The sequence below is a fragment of the Thalassophryne amazonica genome, chromosome 15 (genome assembly GCF_902500255.1).
Source record: "Thalassophryne amazonica chromosome 15, fThaAma1.1, whole genome shotgun sequence".
In the NCBI taxonomy this organism is placed as follows: domain Eukaryota; kingdom Metazoa; phylum Chordata; class Actinopteri; order Batrachoidiformes; family Batrachoididae; genus Thalassophryne; species Thalassophryne amazonica.
In genome coordinates, this window is record NC_047117.1 from 13,247,805 (window position 1) to 13,262,804 (window position 15,000).

The 15,000-nt window shown below is 40.7% G+C and overlaps 2 protein-coding genes across 4 annotated transcripts in view; one reads left to right on the forward strand and one right to left on the reverse strand.

Moving 5' to 3' along the window:
- LOC117525831 (cdc42-interacting protein 4 homolog) overlaps positions 1–4,230 on the forward strand; it is a 49,094-nt gene extending 44,864 nt beyond the window's left edge. For both annotated transcript variants that reach the window (XM_034187760.1, XM_034187761.1), the window contains 3 exons: positions 1,318–1,385; positions 1,872–1,975; positions 2,055–4,230. In XM_034187760.1, coding sequence (XP_034043651.1) covers positions 1,318–1,385; positions 1,872–1,975; positions 2,055–2,200 — 318 coding nt within the window. In that variant the 3' untranslated portion in view covers positions 2,201–4,230. The remainder of the gene's footprint in view (positions 1–1,317; positions 1,386–1,871; positions 1,976–2,054) is intronic.
- Positions 4,231–8,010: 3,780 nt separating this feature from the next.
- Positions 8,011–15,000, reverse strand: part of sh2d3a (SH2 domain containing 3A) — a 28,950-nt gene continuing 21,960 nt past the window's right edge. For both annotated transcript variants that reach the window (XM_034188400.1, XM_034188399.1), the window contains 4 exons: positions 14,733–14,904; positions 14,538–14,649; positions 9,068–9,253; positions 8,011–8,978 (listed from right to left, as the gene is read on the reverse strand). In XM_034188400.1, coding sequence (XP_034044291.1) covers positions 8,791–8,978; positions 9,068–9,253; positions 14,538–14,649; positions 14,733–14,904 — 658 coding nt within the window. In that variant the 3' untranslated portion in view covers positions 8,011–8,790. The remainder of the gene's footprint in view (positions 8,979–9,067; positions 9,254–14,537; positions 14,650–14,732; positions 14,905–15,000) is intronic.

Consider the following 15,000-nt stretch of genomic DNA (forward strand, 5'->3'; position numbering starts at 1 on the left):
GTTGCAAGGATCTGTACACAATTCTTGGAAGCTGAAAATGTCCCAGTTCTTGCATGGCCGGCATACTCACCGGACATGTCACCCATTGAGCATGTTTGGGATGCTCTGGACTGGCGTAGATGACAGCGTGTACCAGTTCCTGCCAATATCCAGCAACTTCGCACAGCCATTGAAGAGGAGTGGACCAACATTCCACAGGCCACAATTGACAACCTGATCAACTCTATGCGAAGGAGATGTGTTGCACTGCATGAGGCAAATGGTGGTCACACCAGATACTGACTGGTATCCCCCCCCAATAAAACAAAACTGCACCTTTCAGAGTGGCCTTTTATTGTGGACAGTCTAAGGCACACCTGTGCACTAATCATGGTGTCTAATCAGCATCTTGGTATGGCACACCTGTGAGGTGGGATGGATTATCTCAGCAAAGGAGAAGTGCTCACTATCACAGATGTAGACTGGTTTGTGAACAATATTTGAAGGAAATGGTGATATTGTGTATGTGGAAAAAGTTTTAGATCTTTGAGTTCATCTCATACAAAATGGGAGCAAAACCAAAAGTGTTGCGTTTATATTTTTGTTGTGTGTGTGTGTGTGTGTGTGTGTGTGTGTGTGTGTGTGTGTGTGTGTGTGTATGTATATATATATATATATATATATATATATGTGTGTATATATATATATATATATATATATATATATATATATATATATATATATATATAAAATGATGATGATTGTAGTTTGTCTGTAGTACAGCGTTTGGAAAGAGGTGTCATTTTATTTAAAGCAGTAATTCATTTGTAGGTTATTAATTCTGTTCCGACTCTGTCTCGGCAGAGAGCTGCGCAGCGTTTGGAGCTGTGCCAACGGAACGGAGGGCGATTCTTGTTTCTTGACTGCAACAAGACGAGTCCCAGTTAGTGACTTTAATCCACACAAAAGTGACATTTTAATGGCTTTGAGACGGGTTAAGAAGCGGACTTGCCGCTTCTGAAGAGCAGCGAATCAAAGAACCAATGAGCCAGCAGATTGAAGCACTGCTTATTTGGTTCACACTTCAAAGTGGAGTCGCACTGCAGAAGCAGTTGATTACAGAGCCACTGTAGGGTCTGCAGTCACCCTCAAAAACGGCCGCTCTGAACGACTGATAAGGGAATCGTTAAGCAAAAAGACTATTGATGTTGTTGGATCGAATCAATTCTTAATGATACCCGAAAAGAACCGGTTCTCGATACGCAACCCTAGTCTGCTGTGATCTGGGCTATAAAATATATACAATATAAACGTGTCTCTTCTGTTTGTTCCTAAAAGACATGGCTGTCGGAAGCAATCGGAGGAGAGGAATCATCTAACACCTTCAACAATAACACTCCTCACAGGTAAGGCCTGAAATTAAATGTACATGTTTAGTTGTTTGTAATTAGTATTTAGCTTCTCATAATTATGATGGCATTCATTCTGAGTCACAATTATGAGAAGTCAGTTATGCTAAGTCATAATTATGCTGAGTCATATGCTGTCAATGCTGAATCAGTTATGAGTCAGCATTTTTACTGAGTCCAATTATAAACTGTTGGGTAGTAATTACAAGGTACTCATGGTAATGAAATGCTAAGTCATAATTATGACAATAATTACAGAGATGAGTTGTAAGGAAATGCTGAGTCAGAATTATGAGGCACTATATAATAATTACCAGTTACCAATTCATAACAAAATGCTGTGTCGTAATTATGAGATGTTAAATAGTAATCACGCAATGCTAAGTCATAATTATGAAGTGTGAAACAGCAATTACTAGTTACTAGTATTACTTTTATAATTATGTTGATTTGCTCATGTGACTGTCGTGAATGTGTTCACAGCATCGCTGTGGTGAACCAGTCTCAGAACATCTACACAGAGTTTGATGACGAGTTTGACGTAGAAACCCCCATTGGCCAGTGCACGGCGCTCTACACCTTTGAAGGTACTTGTGTGCTCTAAAGTCAGGATCCCCCGCCCCCCCCCCTTTCTCTCACTCTCATGTTTCCTGTTTGTGTTCATAGGCAACAGTGAGGGAACTATTTCCATAATGGAGGGGGAGCTGCTGAACATCATGGAGGAGGATAAAGGAGATGGGTGGATGAGGGTCCTTCGAGCCAATGGAGAAGAGGGTTATATACCATCGTCGTACGTCAAACTCGCCCAGTAACACACTGACACTAAGAACATGTTTAGAGCCAAAGGTGGAGTCTGATATCGGAGCTATTCTTTACGTCCTGTCATACACTCCTCGTTTCTACTCCCCTGCTTTCCTACAGGAGCCAGTTAAAGGATAACTCCAGGATTCTACAACCTGCAGGGCCTTTGGTTTTAGATTTTTCTTTACCTAATCATTTTAGTCAGGACAGACACCAATTTGATCAGCGCAGTATTGATGTGGAACAGCAACACTATCACGGGCTACCTGGTTAATTAATGGAATGGCATGAAGCTAGCTTAAAAACTCAGTAAACTGCTTCTTGTCACTAATGAACAGGCAAAAATGTAATTTGTAGTCTATGGTAGCATGGAATCGGTCCTGACAGAGGTAAACATCTGCATGTGTCAGGAAACTTTTTAAAATGACCAATCATACAATTAGTTGCTTACCTTAGCCTCTCCATCTTCCCCCAGTGTGTTTTCATCCCAGTCTAAAAGATGAACCTCAAAACATCTTTATATTAAAAAAAAAAACGCATGTATGTTGTAAATCTGGAGTTCTCCTTTAATGATTTTAGCTTATTTCTTGAATGTATCGCTAAACTTCTGTAATGTCACATTGTATCACATACAAGCAGCCTGTTGCTAGCTTCTGTTATGATGGCGTATTAGTCATCCTTTCTTAACCACTGCCATTTCAGTACCCTGCTGAAATTTTACCGCTGGTTGCAGCCCCCTGCCAAATCTAGCTCCTTGTGGGATAATGTGAGTTTTATTTCAATCATAGTTGCGTGTAATTTTATTACTTATAACTGGATGAAAACCACTATTCGTTGGTAGCGCACAAAATGAATATCCTGCAATGGAGAGTCCCCTTCGTTCAATGTGATAGCTTCTGTGTTAGCAATGATTCTAACAAGCTGCTTTGTGAAGTTTTAGTGACGTTTTTGACAGCAGATTAGTCAGGTCCCTAAGTAGCTTGACTATGACAACATTTTTGTAATTTTGCCTGTGAACACCACAGTAGTGTTGACTTTCAGCTTTAATTCAAGGGGTTTAACAAACCTTTTTTTTTTTTAGGTATTATACTGAATTGTAATACATAACCATAAATGATAATAAACTAAATATGGCTTTTGTTAATAAAAGTTAGCATTTTTCAGTTGTCTGTACACGTCACATGGGAGTAGATATCTGACAAACTGGAATGACCATGAAAGAAAGGAGGAGGTGAATGAGGAAAGCCACCAAGACTTTCATGGTTGATGTAAATGAAGTGCAAAAGTTTACGTATCCATCCCCTGACATGTCTAAAGAAAAACTGGCTGTAAAAGTGATTTTGTATGGACAGTAATTTTATGTTTTGCCCAATTACTTAGTCTCTGAAAATGGATGGACTTTGTATAATGTCTGATTCCTAAATACTGCAATATTTTTGTTGAATTCCCTTGACTGAAATCTTAAAGTCGACACTACGAACTCATTTACTGTGGTGGTACTCAGAAACTATAAAAAAAAAAGAAGGGGGTGGAGGGGTGCTGTCCAAATATTTATGGATCCCAATTTAAATGTAAAAGACTTCTAATTAAAAAAAAAAAGACTTAATTAGCAAAGCAGCGTTACATTGTCACACTGAGTCTTCAGTTGTCATACATTTTTTTGAAACTTTTTTTTTTTTTTTTATGTTGGACTCTTCCAGTTCAGTTTTTACAGTTTGTTGTCTACCCGTGTTCACTTTCTGAACCTCAACACATCCAAATCTCACTTTTATTGTCTGGACTTAATCATCTGAAGCACGGGCCTGAACATAATATTGTCTTCTGTTTTCAGAGGTAGGATGTGAGAGTTGTGAGATTTGGATTCTTGCTTCATTCTGTCACAAGTGAATGACTGTTCAAGTTTTTATTTTATTGTTTTTAAGCACTTTCGGTGTGTTAGTCTTAACAGTTCTGTCTTGGAGCCATTTTACTTTTCTGTCTCTCTGCCGTTAAAGGATATTATTTTGATGCATTAAAAAAAAGTTTGTATTGACAAATCATTGGACTCATTGAGTGTAAATTCACAACTGTTATAAAATTAAATACAGAATACAAAATGACAAAATACACATTTATTTACTATATTATCATGAAAAAAGAAATACAAATAAAAAAGGTTCCAGTGGGTTCTTTTTGGCAAAAGATAAAAATGGAACCAGGATCAGTGTTTTTATTCTACTTTGTTACAATCTCAAGTATGAGAATTAAGGATTAATCCAGGTTTTAACAAACCTCGTCATATTAAAACATTGTTAGCAGTTCAGCCTCTGAAGGTTCTAATCACCTGGGACCATTTCTCAATTTGTTGAAGCTACAGTGTACAGGATTTAGGTGTTTATTAGCATACATGGTGTGTGTGTGTGTATATATATATATATATATATATATATATATATATATATTTGTTACATGGGAAACAAGGTACCAGTAGATTCTCACAAATCCAACAAGACCAAGCTTTCATGATATGCACACTCTTAAGGCTATGAAATTGGGCTATTAGTAAAAAAAAAAAAAAAAGTAGAAAAGGGGGTGTTCACAATAATAGTAGTGTGGCATTCAGTCAGTACGTTTGTCAATTTTGTGGAACAAACAGGTGTGAATCAGGTGTCCCCTATGTAAGGATGAAGCCAGGACATGTTGAACATGCTTTTCTCTTTGAAAGCCTGAGAAAAATGGGACATTCAAAACATTGTTCAGAAGAACAGCGTAGTTTGATTAAAAAGTTGATTGGAGAGAGGAAAACGTATACACAGGTGCAAAAAATTATAGGCTGTTCATCTACAATGATCTCCAATGCTTTAAAATGGACAAAAAAAAACAGAGACGTGTGGAAGAAAACGGAAAACAACTATCAAAATGGATAGAAGAATAACCAGAATGGCAAAGGCTCACCCATTGATCAGCTCCAGGATGATCAAAGACAGTCTGGAGTTACCTGTAAGTGCTGTGACAGAAGACGCCTGTGTGAAGCTAATTTATTTGCAAGAATCCCCCGCAAAGTCCCTCTGTTAAATAAAAGATGTGCAGAAGAGGTTACAATTTGCTAAAGAACACATCAACTGGCCTAAAGAGAAATGGAGAAATATTTTGTGGACTGATGAGAGTGAAATTGTTCTTTTTGGGTCCAAGAGTCGCAGACAGTTTGTGAGACAACCCCCAAACTCTGAATTCAAGCCACAGTTCACAGTAAAGACAGTGAAGCATGGTGGTGCAAGCATCACGATATGGGCATGTTTCTCCTACTATGGTGTTGGGCCTATATATCGCATACCAGGTATCATGGATCAGTTTGGATATGTCAAAATACTTGAAGAGGTCATGTTGCCTTATGCTGAAGAGGACATGCCCTTGAAATGGGTGTTTCAACAACACAATGACCCCAAGCACACTAGTAAATGAGCAAAATTTTGGTTCCAAACCAACAAAATTAATGTATCACATCGCAGATGTGAAGAAATCATGAAAAACTGTGGTTATACAACTAAATACTAGTTTAGTGAGTCACAGGATTGCTAAAAAAAAGTTTGAACATAATAGTTTTGAGTTTGTAGCATCAACAGCAGATGCTACTGTTATTGTGAACACCCCCTTTTCTACTTTTTTGTTTTTTATTAACAGCCCAATTTCATAGCCTTAACAGTGTGCATATCATGAATGCTTGGTCTTGTTGGATTTGTGAGAATCTACTGAATCTACTGGTACCTTGTTTCCCATGTAACAATAAGACATATACTCAAAATCTGGATTAATCTTTTTAGTCATATAGCACAACTATTATTCTGAACACTACTGAAGATATGGCCAGCTCTGATTTCTCTTTTTTTATTATTATTATTATTTTTCTAAGATGCTGTTTTATGTAGCACATGGTAAACAGAACTTAAAGAAATTTAATATCACCAGTAATACACGATAGAGCCCGACCGATATATCGGCCGATATAAGCCATTTTCAAAGTACTCACTAGCGGCTGAAATTTTGCTGATAGAACGCTGATAATTTCTCATAAACAGAACAGTTACTGAAATAATGTTTGTGTCGGCAATGTAAAATGTCCTTGCACCATTTGTCCAGTAGATGGAGCTCTGACTCCATTCAACTGAGAGCTGCTTACACCCCTGCTTAAATGTGTTCATTGCCAGCCCCCGTAGTTCGGCGTCACTGCACTAATCCGCTGACAAAAGCATACAAGTAAATTTATAAGGATGTTGTTTGTAATAACTTTGCGATTACATTCACCCCACATTTCTCCCGTTTCAGTTTAACTCAGTTTGATTAACTCAGTTTATGTAGTAATATGTCAAATGTGCTTCATTGCATCAGTCACGCTCTTTATTAAGCCCATGTTGTGTAGACCTTATTTCTAGCATGAAAAACTTTCATTTACTGCTAAGAGGTTGAAACATTCAGATTCACTGGTCATCTGGAAGGGTTCTGGGAATTACTGCCGTTCGCCATTAACCCTCTGGGGCCGACTCCGTCGTATATGACTGCTGGGACCAAGCTTTACTAAATTGTAAGTAACTTTTTAATGATATGAGATAGAAACTTACTCTTTTTTTCTGAAAAGTTAACTCCGCGGACTTTCGATCCACCGTCGGCCATCTTAGTACTTCTCATAGAACGTGTGATGACGTGCGCAATGTGACTGTCCAATTGGAATTGGTTCTCTGTCACATGGTTTCCAAAATCCAATCGTAGGGTAGATTTACCTCACGTGATATGGCAAAGATCATTTTCAGGAGTGATATCTTACTAGTTGGCCCGTTTGAATAGCCCCCTAACTGCTCCAATTGCATTTTTACAGTTTTTGAACTTAAATTCTTCTGTTATAAAGTTAATCAATATGAGGACAAAGCTTCAGCATTTAGCTCATACCTTTTTTGTTTATATATATATATATATATATATTATATATATAGGCTGATCTATCGGCAAATCAGCCGATTTATCGATTATCCACATTTTTTTTCATCCAAATATCGTTATCGGCCTCAATAAATCCATATCGGTCGGGCTCTAATACATGATATAACAAACAATAATTGCTGCACTATGCAGTTTTGTATTTCAGGAAAATGCAGTTTGAATTCGTTTCAATTTTTTTTTTTTTTGGTAAAAGGGATTTCTCTCCACCCAAGATGCGCAAATTGCTAAGAGGCTTGGTTGTCAATGTTTTAATGTGAGAAATTTAAGAAGCTGAACTTTTCCTTTCATCATGTACAGGTGGCTCCATACGTTAGTTGGACTGTGGCAATTTTTGTAATTTTACTTCTGTACAACACAACGGAGCTGAAGTTAAACCATAAAGGTGTGCTTGTAACATTAACTTCTAGCTTTTAATTCAAGGAGTTGAATAAAAATATTACCAAAAAAAATACATAATTTTCTAATTTCATTTTCTAAGCCCATAAATAATTGGACAAAGAAAATATAAAGCCACTTTAACACTTGCACACATTAAAACTGTTGTAAACTGCACGTGAACTATACCAATACGCAAAGAACACTTAGAAATGTTCAAAACTTCTGGCACGCGTTAATTTTGTGAACTAGACCTAAACATCACACAACCTATTCGAAAACACTGCGTGTCACTGCGAGTCAATGTGTCACATTGCCCCAGCACATCTATAATAAACATACTTTTACAGATACATTATCTAACACATAAGAAGGAATGACAATGCGACTGTTCTACCAATCCATTACAATATAAGTATTATAAATAATTACCTTTTACACGATTCCAAATGCGTTCTCCACCACATGACGTGCACGAGAGAAGCTGCAGCTGTAGATAATTTCTCTGATTCTGGGAGCAATAACGGATGATTTCATCAGCCAAGTTCTGAGAGCAAATGCATCATCAGCTACGAAATAATTATTTTATATAACGTGGCATCAAATGGGACAAAGTCGGTCACATTGGCACAACGAATTGCATGGCAGTGCGGGGATCAAATTTGTGCAAGTATCAAGGTGCCTTAAGTTATTTTTAATTCAAATCATCACTTTTACAGCCAGTTTTCTTTCAGTAATTAAGGGGATGGATGCGTGAACATTACAAAGTCTCTGAATAAGTCTTGGATTTCACATTACAATCAAATACAAACCGTCTGGCACTGTGTGGTAAACATGGAGCAGGCAGTTCTTTTAAGGAGAATAGTGAGGGGAGCCACCAAGGCACCAAGATAAGAGACTTTCATTTAGTTTGTCCAGTTACCTATGGGCTGTGAAAATGGCTGAAGTGATATTTTTATTGATCATCATCTGTTGTGGTGTATAGAGGCTAAATTACTAAATTAGTCACTGTACAATTACTTACGGACCACACTACCTTCTTTCATCATATAATTTGCATCAGAAATGCACAGTTTGTGGGTCAAAAAGTTCTTCCTGCATTTGATATAAAATCCAGTTTTTCAGCCTTATGAAAAGGAAAGAAGGGGGGGAAATAAGCTTTCCCCTTGAGATTTGCACAGCGTGTTGTGCGACGGCTCGACTCCAGCAGTTTTCTGATAGTAGGAAAGTAAAGTGCAGGTTCTGACTCTCTGGTTCACGTGTCCGTTTTCTGGGCGCTGAGCTCCACAGGTTCCAGTTTATTCGAGAGGACACAAAGAATCTTGTCAAACTTCTCGTGACGCTCCTTCCTGTCTGCCTCTGCACCAGACTGACCCCAGAACAGCCGCAGGGCGAACTCTGTGCGGAAAGCCTCCAGCAGCTCCGGCACCGGCTCCCAGCCTCCTGGTGAATTTGATCAAATCCTACAACTTAATGGAGCTGTTTGACTGAACCACGTGCGTGTGTGTGTGTGTGTGTGTGTGTACCTGTACCTGTAAGCAGAGTGTGTGCATGCTGCTGATAGTCTGGAGCGTGCAGTGCAGCCCGGCGTGCTGACTGGAGAACATTGTAGAGAAGCTGACAGCCTCGCTCACTGTTCTCAACAGGGTCGTCGCCCTCCATCAGCAAGAGCAGAGGAATCAAGTGAGGCACAGCTAGGCGACCCTGGACGACCGAATCTACACATCAGACACAGACACTCAGCTACCGTGTGAAATAAACCGGCACAACTGTTACGTATATTAAAAACTACTTATGACTGCAGGAAAGTTTGTATGCAAAATAAGTGCTGACCAAGATATTATCAGAATGAGACCATCATAATTTAATATTTTCCATTCGTGTTATTTGTGTTTCACAGTAATTATTCCAATCACTTACTGATGGCAATTAAATAATTTCATTGGTACCCTGCTGTTTCTATAGCAGTTAATACAGATGAGCTTTTTTTGTCCAATCAGATTGCCCCCTGCTGTTGCTAAGTTAAAAAACAAACATACAAATAAAATGTGAGAGGCCTTCAAAATTTCTATTAAAACAAATACAGACTATTCGTGGAGCAGATAACTGTAACAATTGTTCATTTCTGGAAACAAGCAGCAAATTCTGCACAAATAGTCCTTGGACATTACTCTTTTGAAAAAACTGACCACTTGAATTTTCAATAGGTGACCAGATGGGGGTCAATTGAAGAAAATGGTTTAAATATGTATATGATTTAAATATGACCCAGTCATATTTAAATCATATGCACTATATGTTGTAGACTGTCTATCTTTAAACCAGTCATTCCCAAAGTGTGGGCTGTGAAGGTACTGCAGGTGAGCCATAAGAGTTAATAAAATTTGAAAAGTCTTATTGTCAATTTTGTGATAGTTTAAAACTATCTGAAAGTATAATAAAAGCATCCATCCATCCATCCATTTTCTTCCGCTTTATCCGGAGTCGGGTCGCGGGGGCAGCAGCTCAAGCAAAGCCGCCCAGACCTCCTAATCCACACACACCTCCTCCAGCTCCTCCGGGGGAACCCCAAGGCATTCCCAAGCCAGCCGAGAGATGTAGTCCCTCCAGCCCGTCCTGGGTGTTCCCCGGGGCCTCCTCCCAGTGGGACGTGCCCGGAACACCTCTCCAGCGAGGCGTCCAGGGGGCATCTGGAAAAGATGCCCGAGCCACCTCAACTGACTCCTTTCGACGTGGAGGAGCAGCGGCTCGACTCCGAGCTCCTCACCCTATCTCCAAGGGAGCGCCCAACCACCCTGCGGAGGAAACTTATCTCGGCCGCTTGTACTCGTGATCTCGTTCTTTTGGTCATGAGCCAAATCTCATGACCACAGGTGAGGATCGGAATGTAGATCGATCGGTAAATCGAGAGCTTTGCCCCCCTACTCAGCTCTCTCTTCACCACGACGGTCCGATACAGTGACCGCATCACTGCAGATGCTGCACCGATCTGTAGATGGATCTCACGCTCCATCCGTCCCTCACTCATGAACAAGACCCCGAGATACTTAAACTCCTCCACTTGAGGTAAGGACACTCCACTGACCTGAAGAGGGCAAAGCACCTTTTTCCGGTCGAGAACCATGGCCTCGGATTTGGAGGTGCTGATTTTCATCCCGGACGCTTCACACTCGGCTGCAAACCGCCCCAGTGCACGCTGAAGGTCCTGATTTGATGAAGCCAACAGAACCACATCGTCCGCAAACAGCAGAGACGAGATTCTGTGGTTTCCAAACCAGACCCCCTCTACATCCTGGCTGCGCCTAGAAATTCTGTCCATAAAAATAATGAACAGAACAGGTGACAAAGGGCAGCCCTGGCAGAGGCCAACGTGCACTGGAAACAGGTTTGACTTACTACCGGCAATGCGAACCAAGCTCCTGCTGCGGTCGTACAGGGACCGGATAGCCCTTAGCAAAGGACCCCGGACCCCGTACTCCCGGAGCACTCCCCACAGGGTGCCCCGAGGGACATGGTCGAATGCCTTCTCCAGATCCACAAAACACATGTGGACTGGTTGGGCAAACTCCCATGAACCCTCGAGCACCCGATGGAGCGTGTAGAGCTAGTCCAGTGTGCCGCGACCAGGACGAAAACCACAATGCTCCTCCTGAATCCGAGGTTCGACCATCGGTCGAATTCTCCTCTCCAGTACTCTGGAATAGACCTTACCGGGGAGGCTGAGGAGTGTGATGCCCCTATAGTTGGAACACACCCTCCGGTCCCCCTTCTTAAACAGAGGGACCACCACCCCGGTCTGACAATTCAGAGGCACTGTCCCCGATCGCCACGCGATGTTGCAGAGGCGTGTCAGCCAAGACAGCTCCACAACATCCAGAGACTTAAGGTACTCAGGACGGATTTCATCCACCCCAGGAGCCTTGCCACCGAGGAGCTTTCTAACCACCTTGGTGACTTCGGCCTGGGTAATGGATGAGTCCGCCTCCGAGTCCACAGTCTCTGCTTCCTCTTCGGAAGACGTGACGATGGAATTGAGGAGATCCTCGAACTACTCCTTCCACCGCCCAACAACATCCCCAGTCAGGGTCAACAGCTCCCCACCCGCACCGTAAACAGTGCTGGTGGAGAGCTGCTTCCGCCTCCTGAGGCGTCGGACGGTTTGCCAGAATCTCTTCGAGGCCGACCGATAGTCCTCCTCCATAGCCTCCCCGAACTCCTCCCAGACCCGAGTTTTTTCCTCTGCGACCACACGGGCTGTGGCACGCTTGGCCTGCCAGTACTTGTCAGCTGCCTCTGGGGTCCCACCTACCAACAAAGATAAGTAGGACTCCTTCTTCAGCTTGATGGCATCCCTTACTTCCGGTGTCCACCACTGGGTTCGGAGATTGGCGCCGCGACAGGCACCAGATATAATAATAAAAGCAATAAAGCCTTATGTCAAAGTGGGCCCCAGACTTTTTAAAGTTTGGTAATGGCTGCTTTATGTGTAGTTTAGCATGTCAGCTGTGTTCTTTGACACTCAGTGTCTACTGGACTAGCACAGTGTAGCTTTTTAAGTTTGTATTACAACCCCTGGCAAAAATTATGGAATCACTGGCCTCGGAGAATGTTCATTCAGTTGTTTAATTTTGTAGAAAAAAAGACAGATGACAGACAAGACATTTCAAATGGCAACTTTCTGGCTTTAAGAAACACTATAAGAAATCAGGAAAAAAATTGTGGCAGTCAGTAACGGTTACTTTTTTAGACCAAACAGAGGGAAAAAATATGGAATCACTCAATTCTGAGGAAAAAATTATGGAATCATGAATAAAAAAGAACGCTCCAACACATTACTAGTATTTTGTTGCACCACCTCTGGCTTTTATAAAAGCTTGCAGTCTCTGAGGCATGGACTTAATGAGTGACGAACAGTACTCTTCATCAATCTGGCTCCAACTTTCTCTGATTGCTGTTGCCAGATCAGCTTTGCAGGTTGGAGCCTTGTCATGGACCATTTTCTTTAACTTCCACCAAAGATTTTCAATTGGATTAGGATCCGGACTATTTGCAGGCCATGACATTGACCCTATGTGTCTTTTTGCAAGGAATGTTTTCACAGTTTTTGCTCTATGGCAAGATGCATTATCATCTTGAAAAATGATTTCATCCCCAAACATCCTTTCAATTGATGGGATAAGAAAAGTGTCCAAAATATCAATGTAAACTTGTGCATTTATTGATGATGTAATGACAGCCATCTCCCCGGTGCCTTTACCTGACATGCAGCCCCATATCATCAATGACTGTGGAAATTTACATGTTCTCTTCAGGCAGACATCTTTATAAATCTCATTGGAACGGCACCAAACAAAAGTTCCAGCATCATCACCTTGCCCAATGCAGATTCGAGATTCATCACTGAATATGACTTTCATCCAGTCATCTACAGTCCACGATTGCTTTTCCTTAGCCCATTGTAACCTTGTTTTTTTCTGTTTAGGTGTTAATGATGGCTTTCGTTTAGCTTTTCTGTATGTAAATCCCATTTCCTTTACGTGGTTTCTTACAGTTCGGTCACAGACGTTGACTCCAGTTTCCTCCCCTTCATTCCTCATTTGTTTTGTTGTGCATTTTCGATTTGAGACATATTGCTTTAAGTTTTCTGTCTTGACGCTTTGATGTCTTCCTTGGTCTACCAGTATGTTTGCCTTTAACAACCTTCCCATGTTGCTTGTATTTAGTCCAGAGTTTAGACACAGCTGACTGTGAACAACCAACATCTTTTGCAACATTGCGTGATGATTTACCCTCTTTTAAGAGTTTGATAATCCTCTCCTTTGTTTCACTTGACATCTCTCGTGTTGGAGCCATGATTCATGTCAGTCCACTTGGTGCAAGAGCTCTCCAAGGTGTGATCACTCCTTTTTAGATGCAGACTAATGAGCAGATCTGATTTGATGCAGGTGTTAGTTTTGGGGATGAAAATTTACAGGGTGATTCCATAATTTATTCCTCAGAATTGAGTGAGTCCATATTTTTTTTTCTCTGCTTGGTCTAAAAAAGTAACCGTTACTGACTGCCACAATTTTTTTTTCCTGATTTCTTAAAGCCAGAAAGTTGCCATTTGAAATGACTTTAGTTTTGTGTCATGTCTGTGAGCTGCTTTTTTTCTACAAAATTAAACAACTGAATGAACATCCTCCGAGGCCGGTGATTCCATAATTATTGCCAGGGGTTGTATTTGGTGTAAAAGGCTAAAGGCTTACACTTTTGTAAATATGCTCTTTAGTCTGAAAAATTCTACTTTACACACATTTAATTCATTACTTTGCTTGTAAAAGTCCAGTGTTTTCTAATATGCTCTTTATACAGTGTAAAATTCTAGATTACTCAAATTTAAATTCTTTATGTAAAATTGTAAAGTTTACACAGTTTTTAAAATATGCTCTGTCATCCCAATGTAAAATTCAGTGTTTCTGAATTATGTATAAGTAACATTTGGTGTTTTTGTTAAATTTTTTTTTAATTTAATTCAGCATATGTTATGGTCATTTTTGTATAAAGATGTTAGTTAAATTCTCCATGTCATAAATTTGTTAAAATAAGTAATTTTTCCCCATAATGCATACATGTACTATGAAATTGCAAAATTCCATTGTATCTGCGTTAATGGTAAATGTCCACAAGGTGGAGATATTGCTCCATTTCATGAACCTTTAATACAGGCTGCTGTGGGACACGACATCAACCCTGTTCTTTATAAGAGTAGATATGTCAAATATTAAAGACTGTCGAAATCATGTTGATGTGAGTTGACCTGCTAATCGTCTCTCGCCCCCGAAGTCAGACTGACGGTCCTGTGTGCACTCTGTCTTCCTGCTTATAGAACCCAGTTTTAAAACATTTTGCAATGTAGTGAATGTGGCGTGTCTCCTCGGGTTCTAAATGGTTCTGCACACCAGAATTTCAGATTGCACCTCTGCTGACTCAGGCCGTGTTCCACGTCACACCAACACTCACCATCTCCTTCATTCAGAGCGTTCATGAAGGGTTTCAGCGTCTTCTCATATAAGACAGCACTCTCGGTGTGGTTCCTCCTCAGTGCTCTCCACGTCATCTCCAGTCGTGTTATCTGCACCGGAAAAAGATGCACCATCATATAAAACGTTGGCCAACTTTAACCAGGTTGCCTTATTTGTGCTCTTACTGCACAACCTGAGGCATCTCGAGAGCCTTCATCACAGCTGAGAAAGAGAAAAGATTGTGGGCGTAGTCTTTTAGAGCCTGAGCCAATAAGATGAATTTATGTAAAACGGTTGCCCTCTGGCTCACGGTTCCCGTGCAGCCCAGGATGTCCACTGCCACTCCGAGCGCGATTAGATGGTGCCTACAACACAGATTACAACTAAATTAATAAAGAGCTCAACAGCATGTCATGGACATTTTCAACAAGCTGGTGCTCGTCGCTTTAAATGGTGACCTG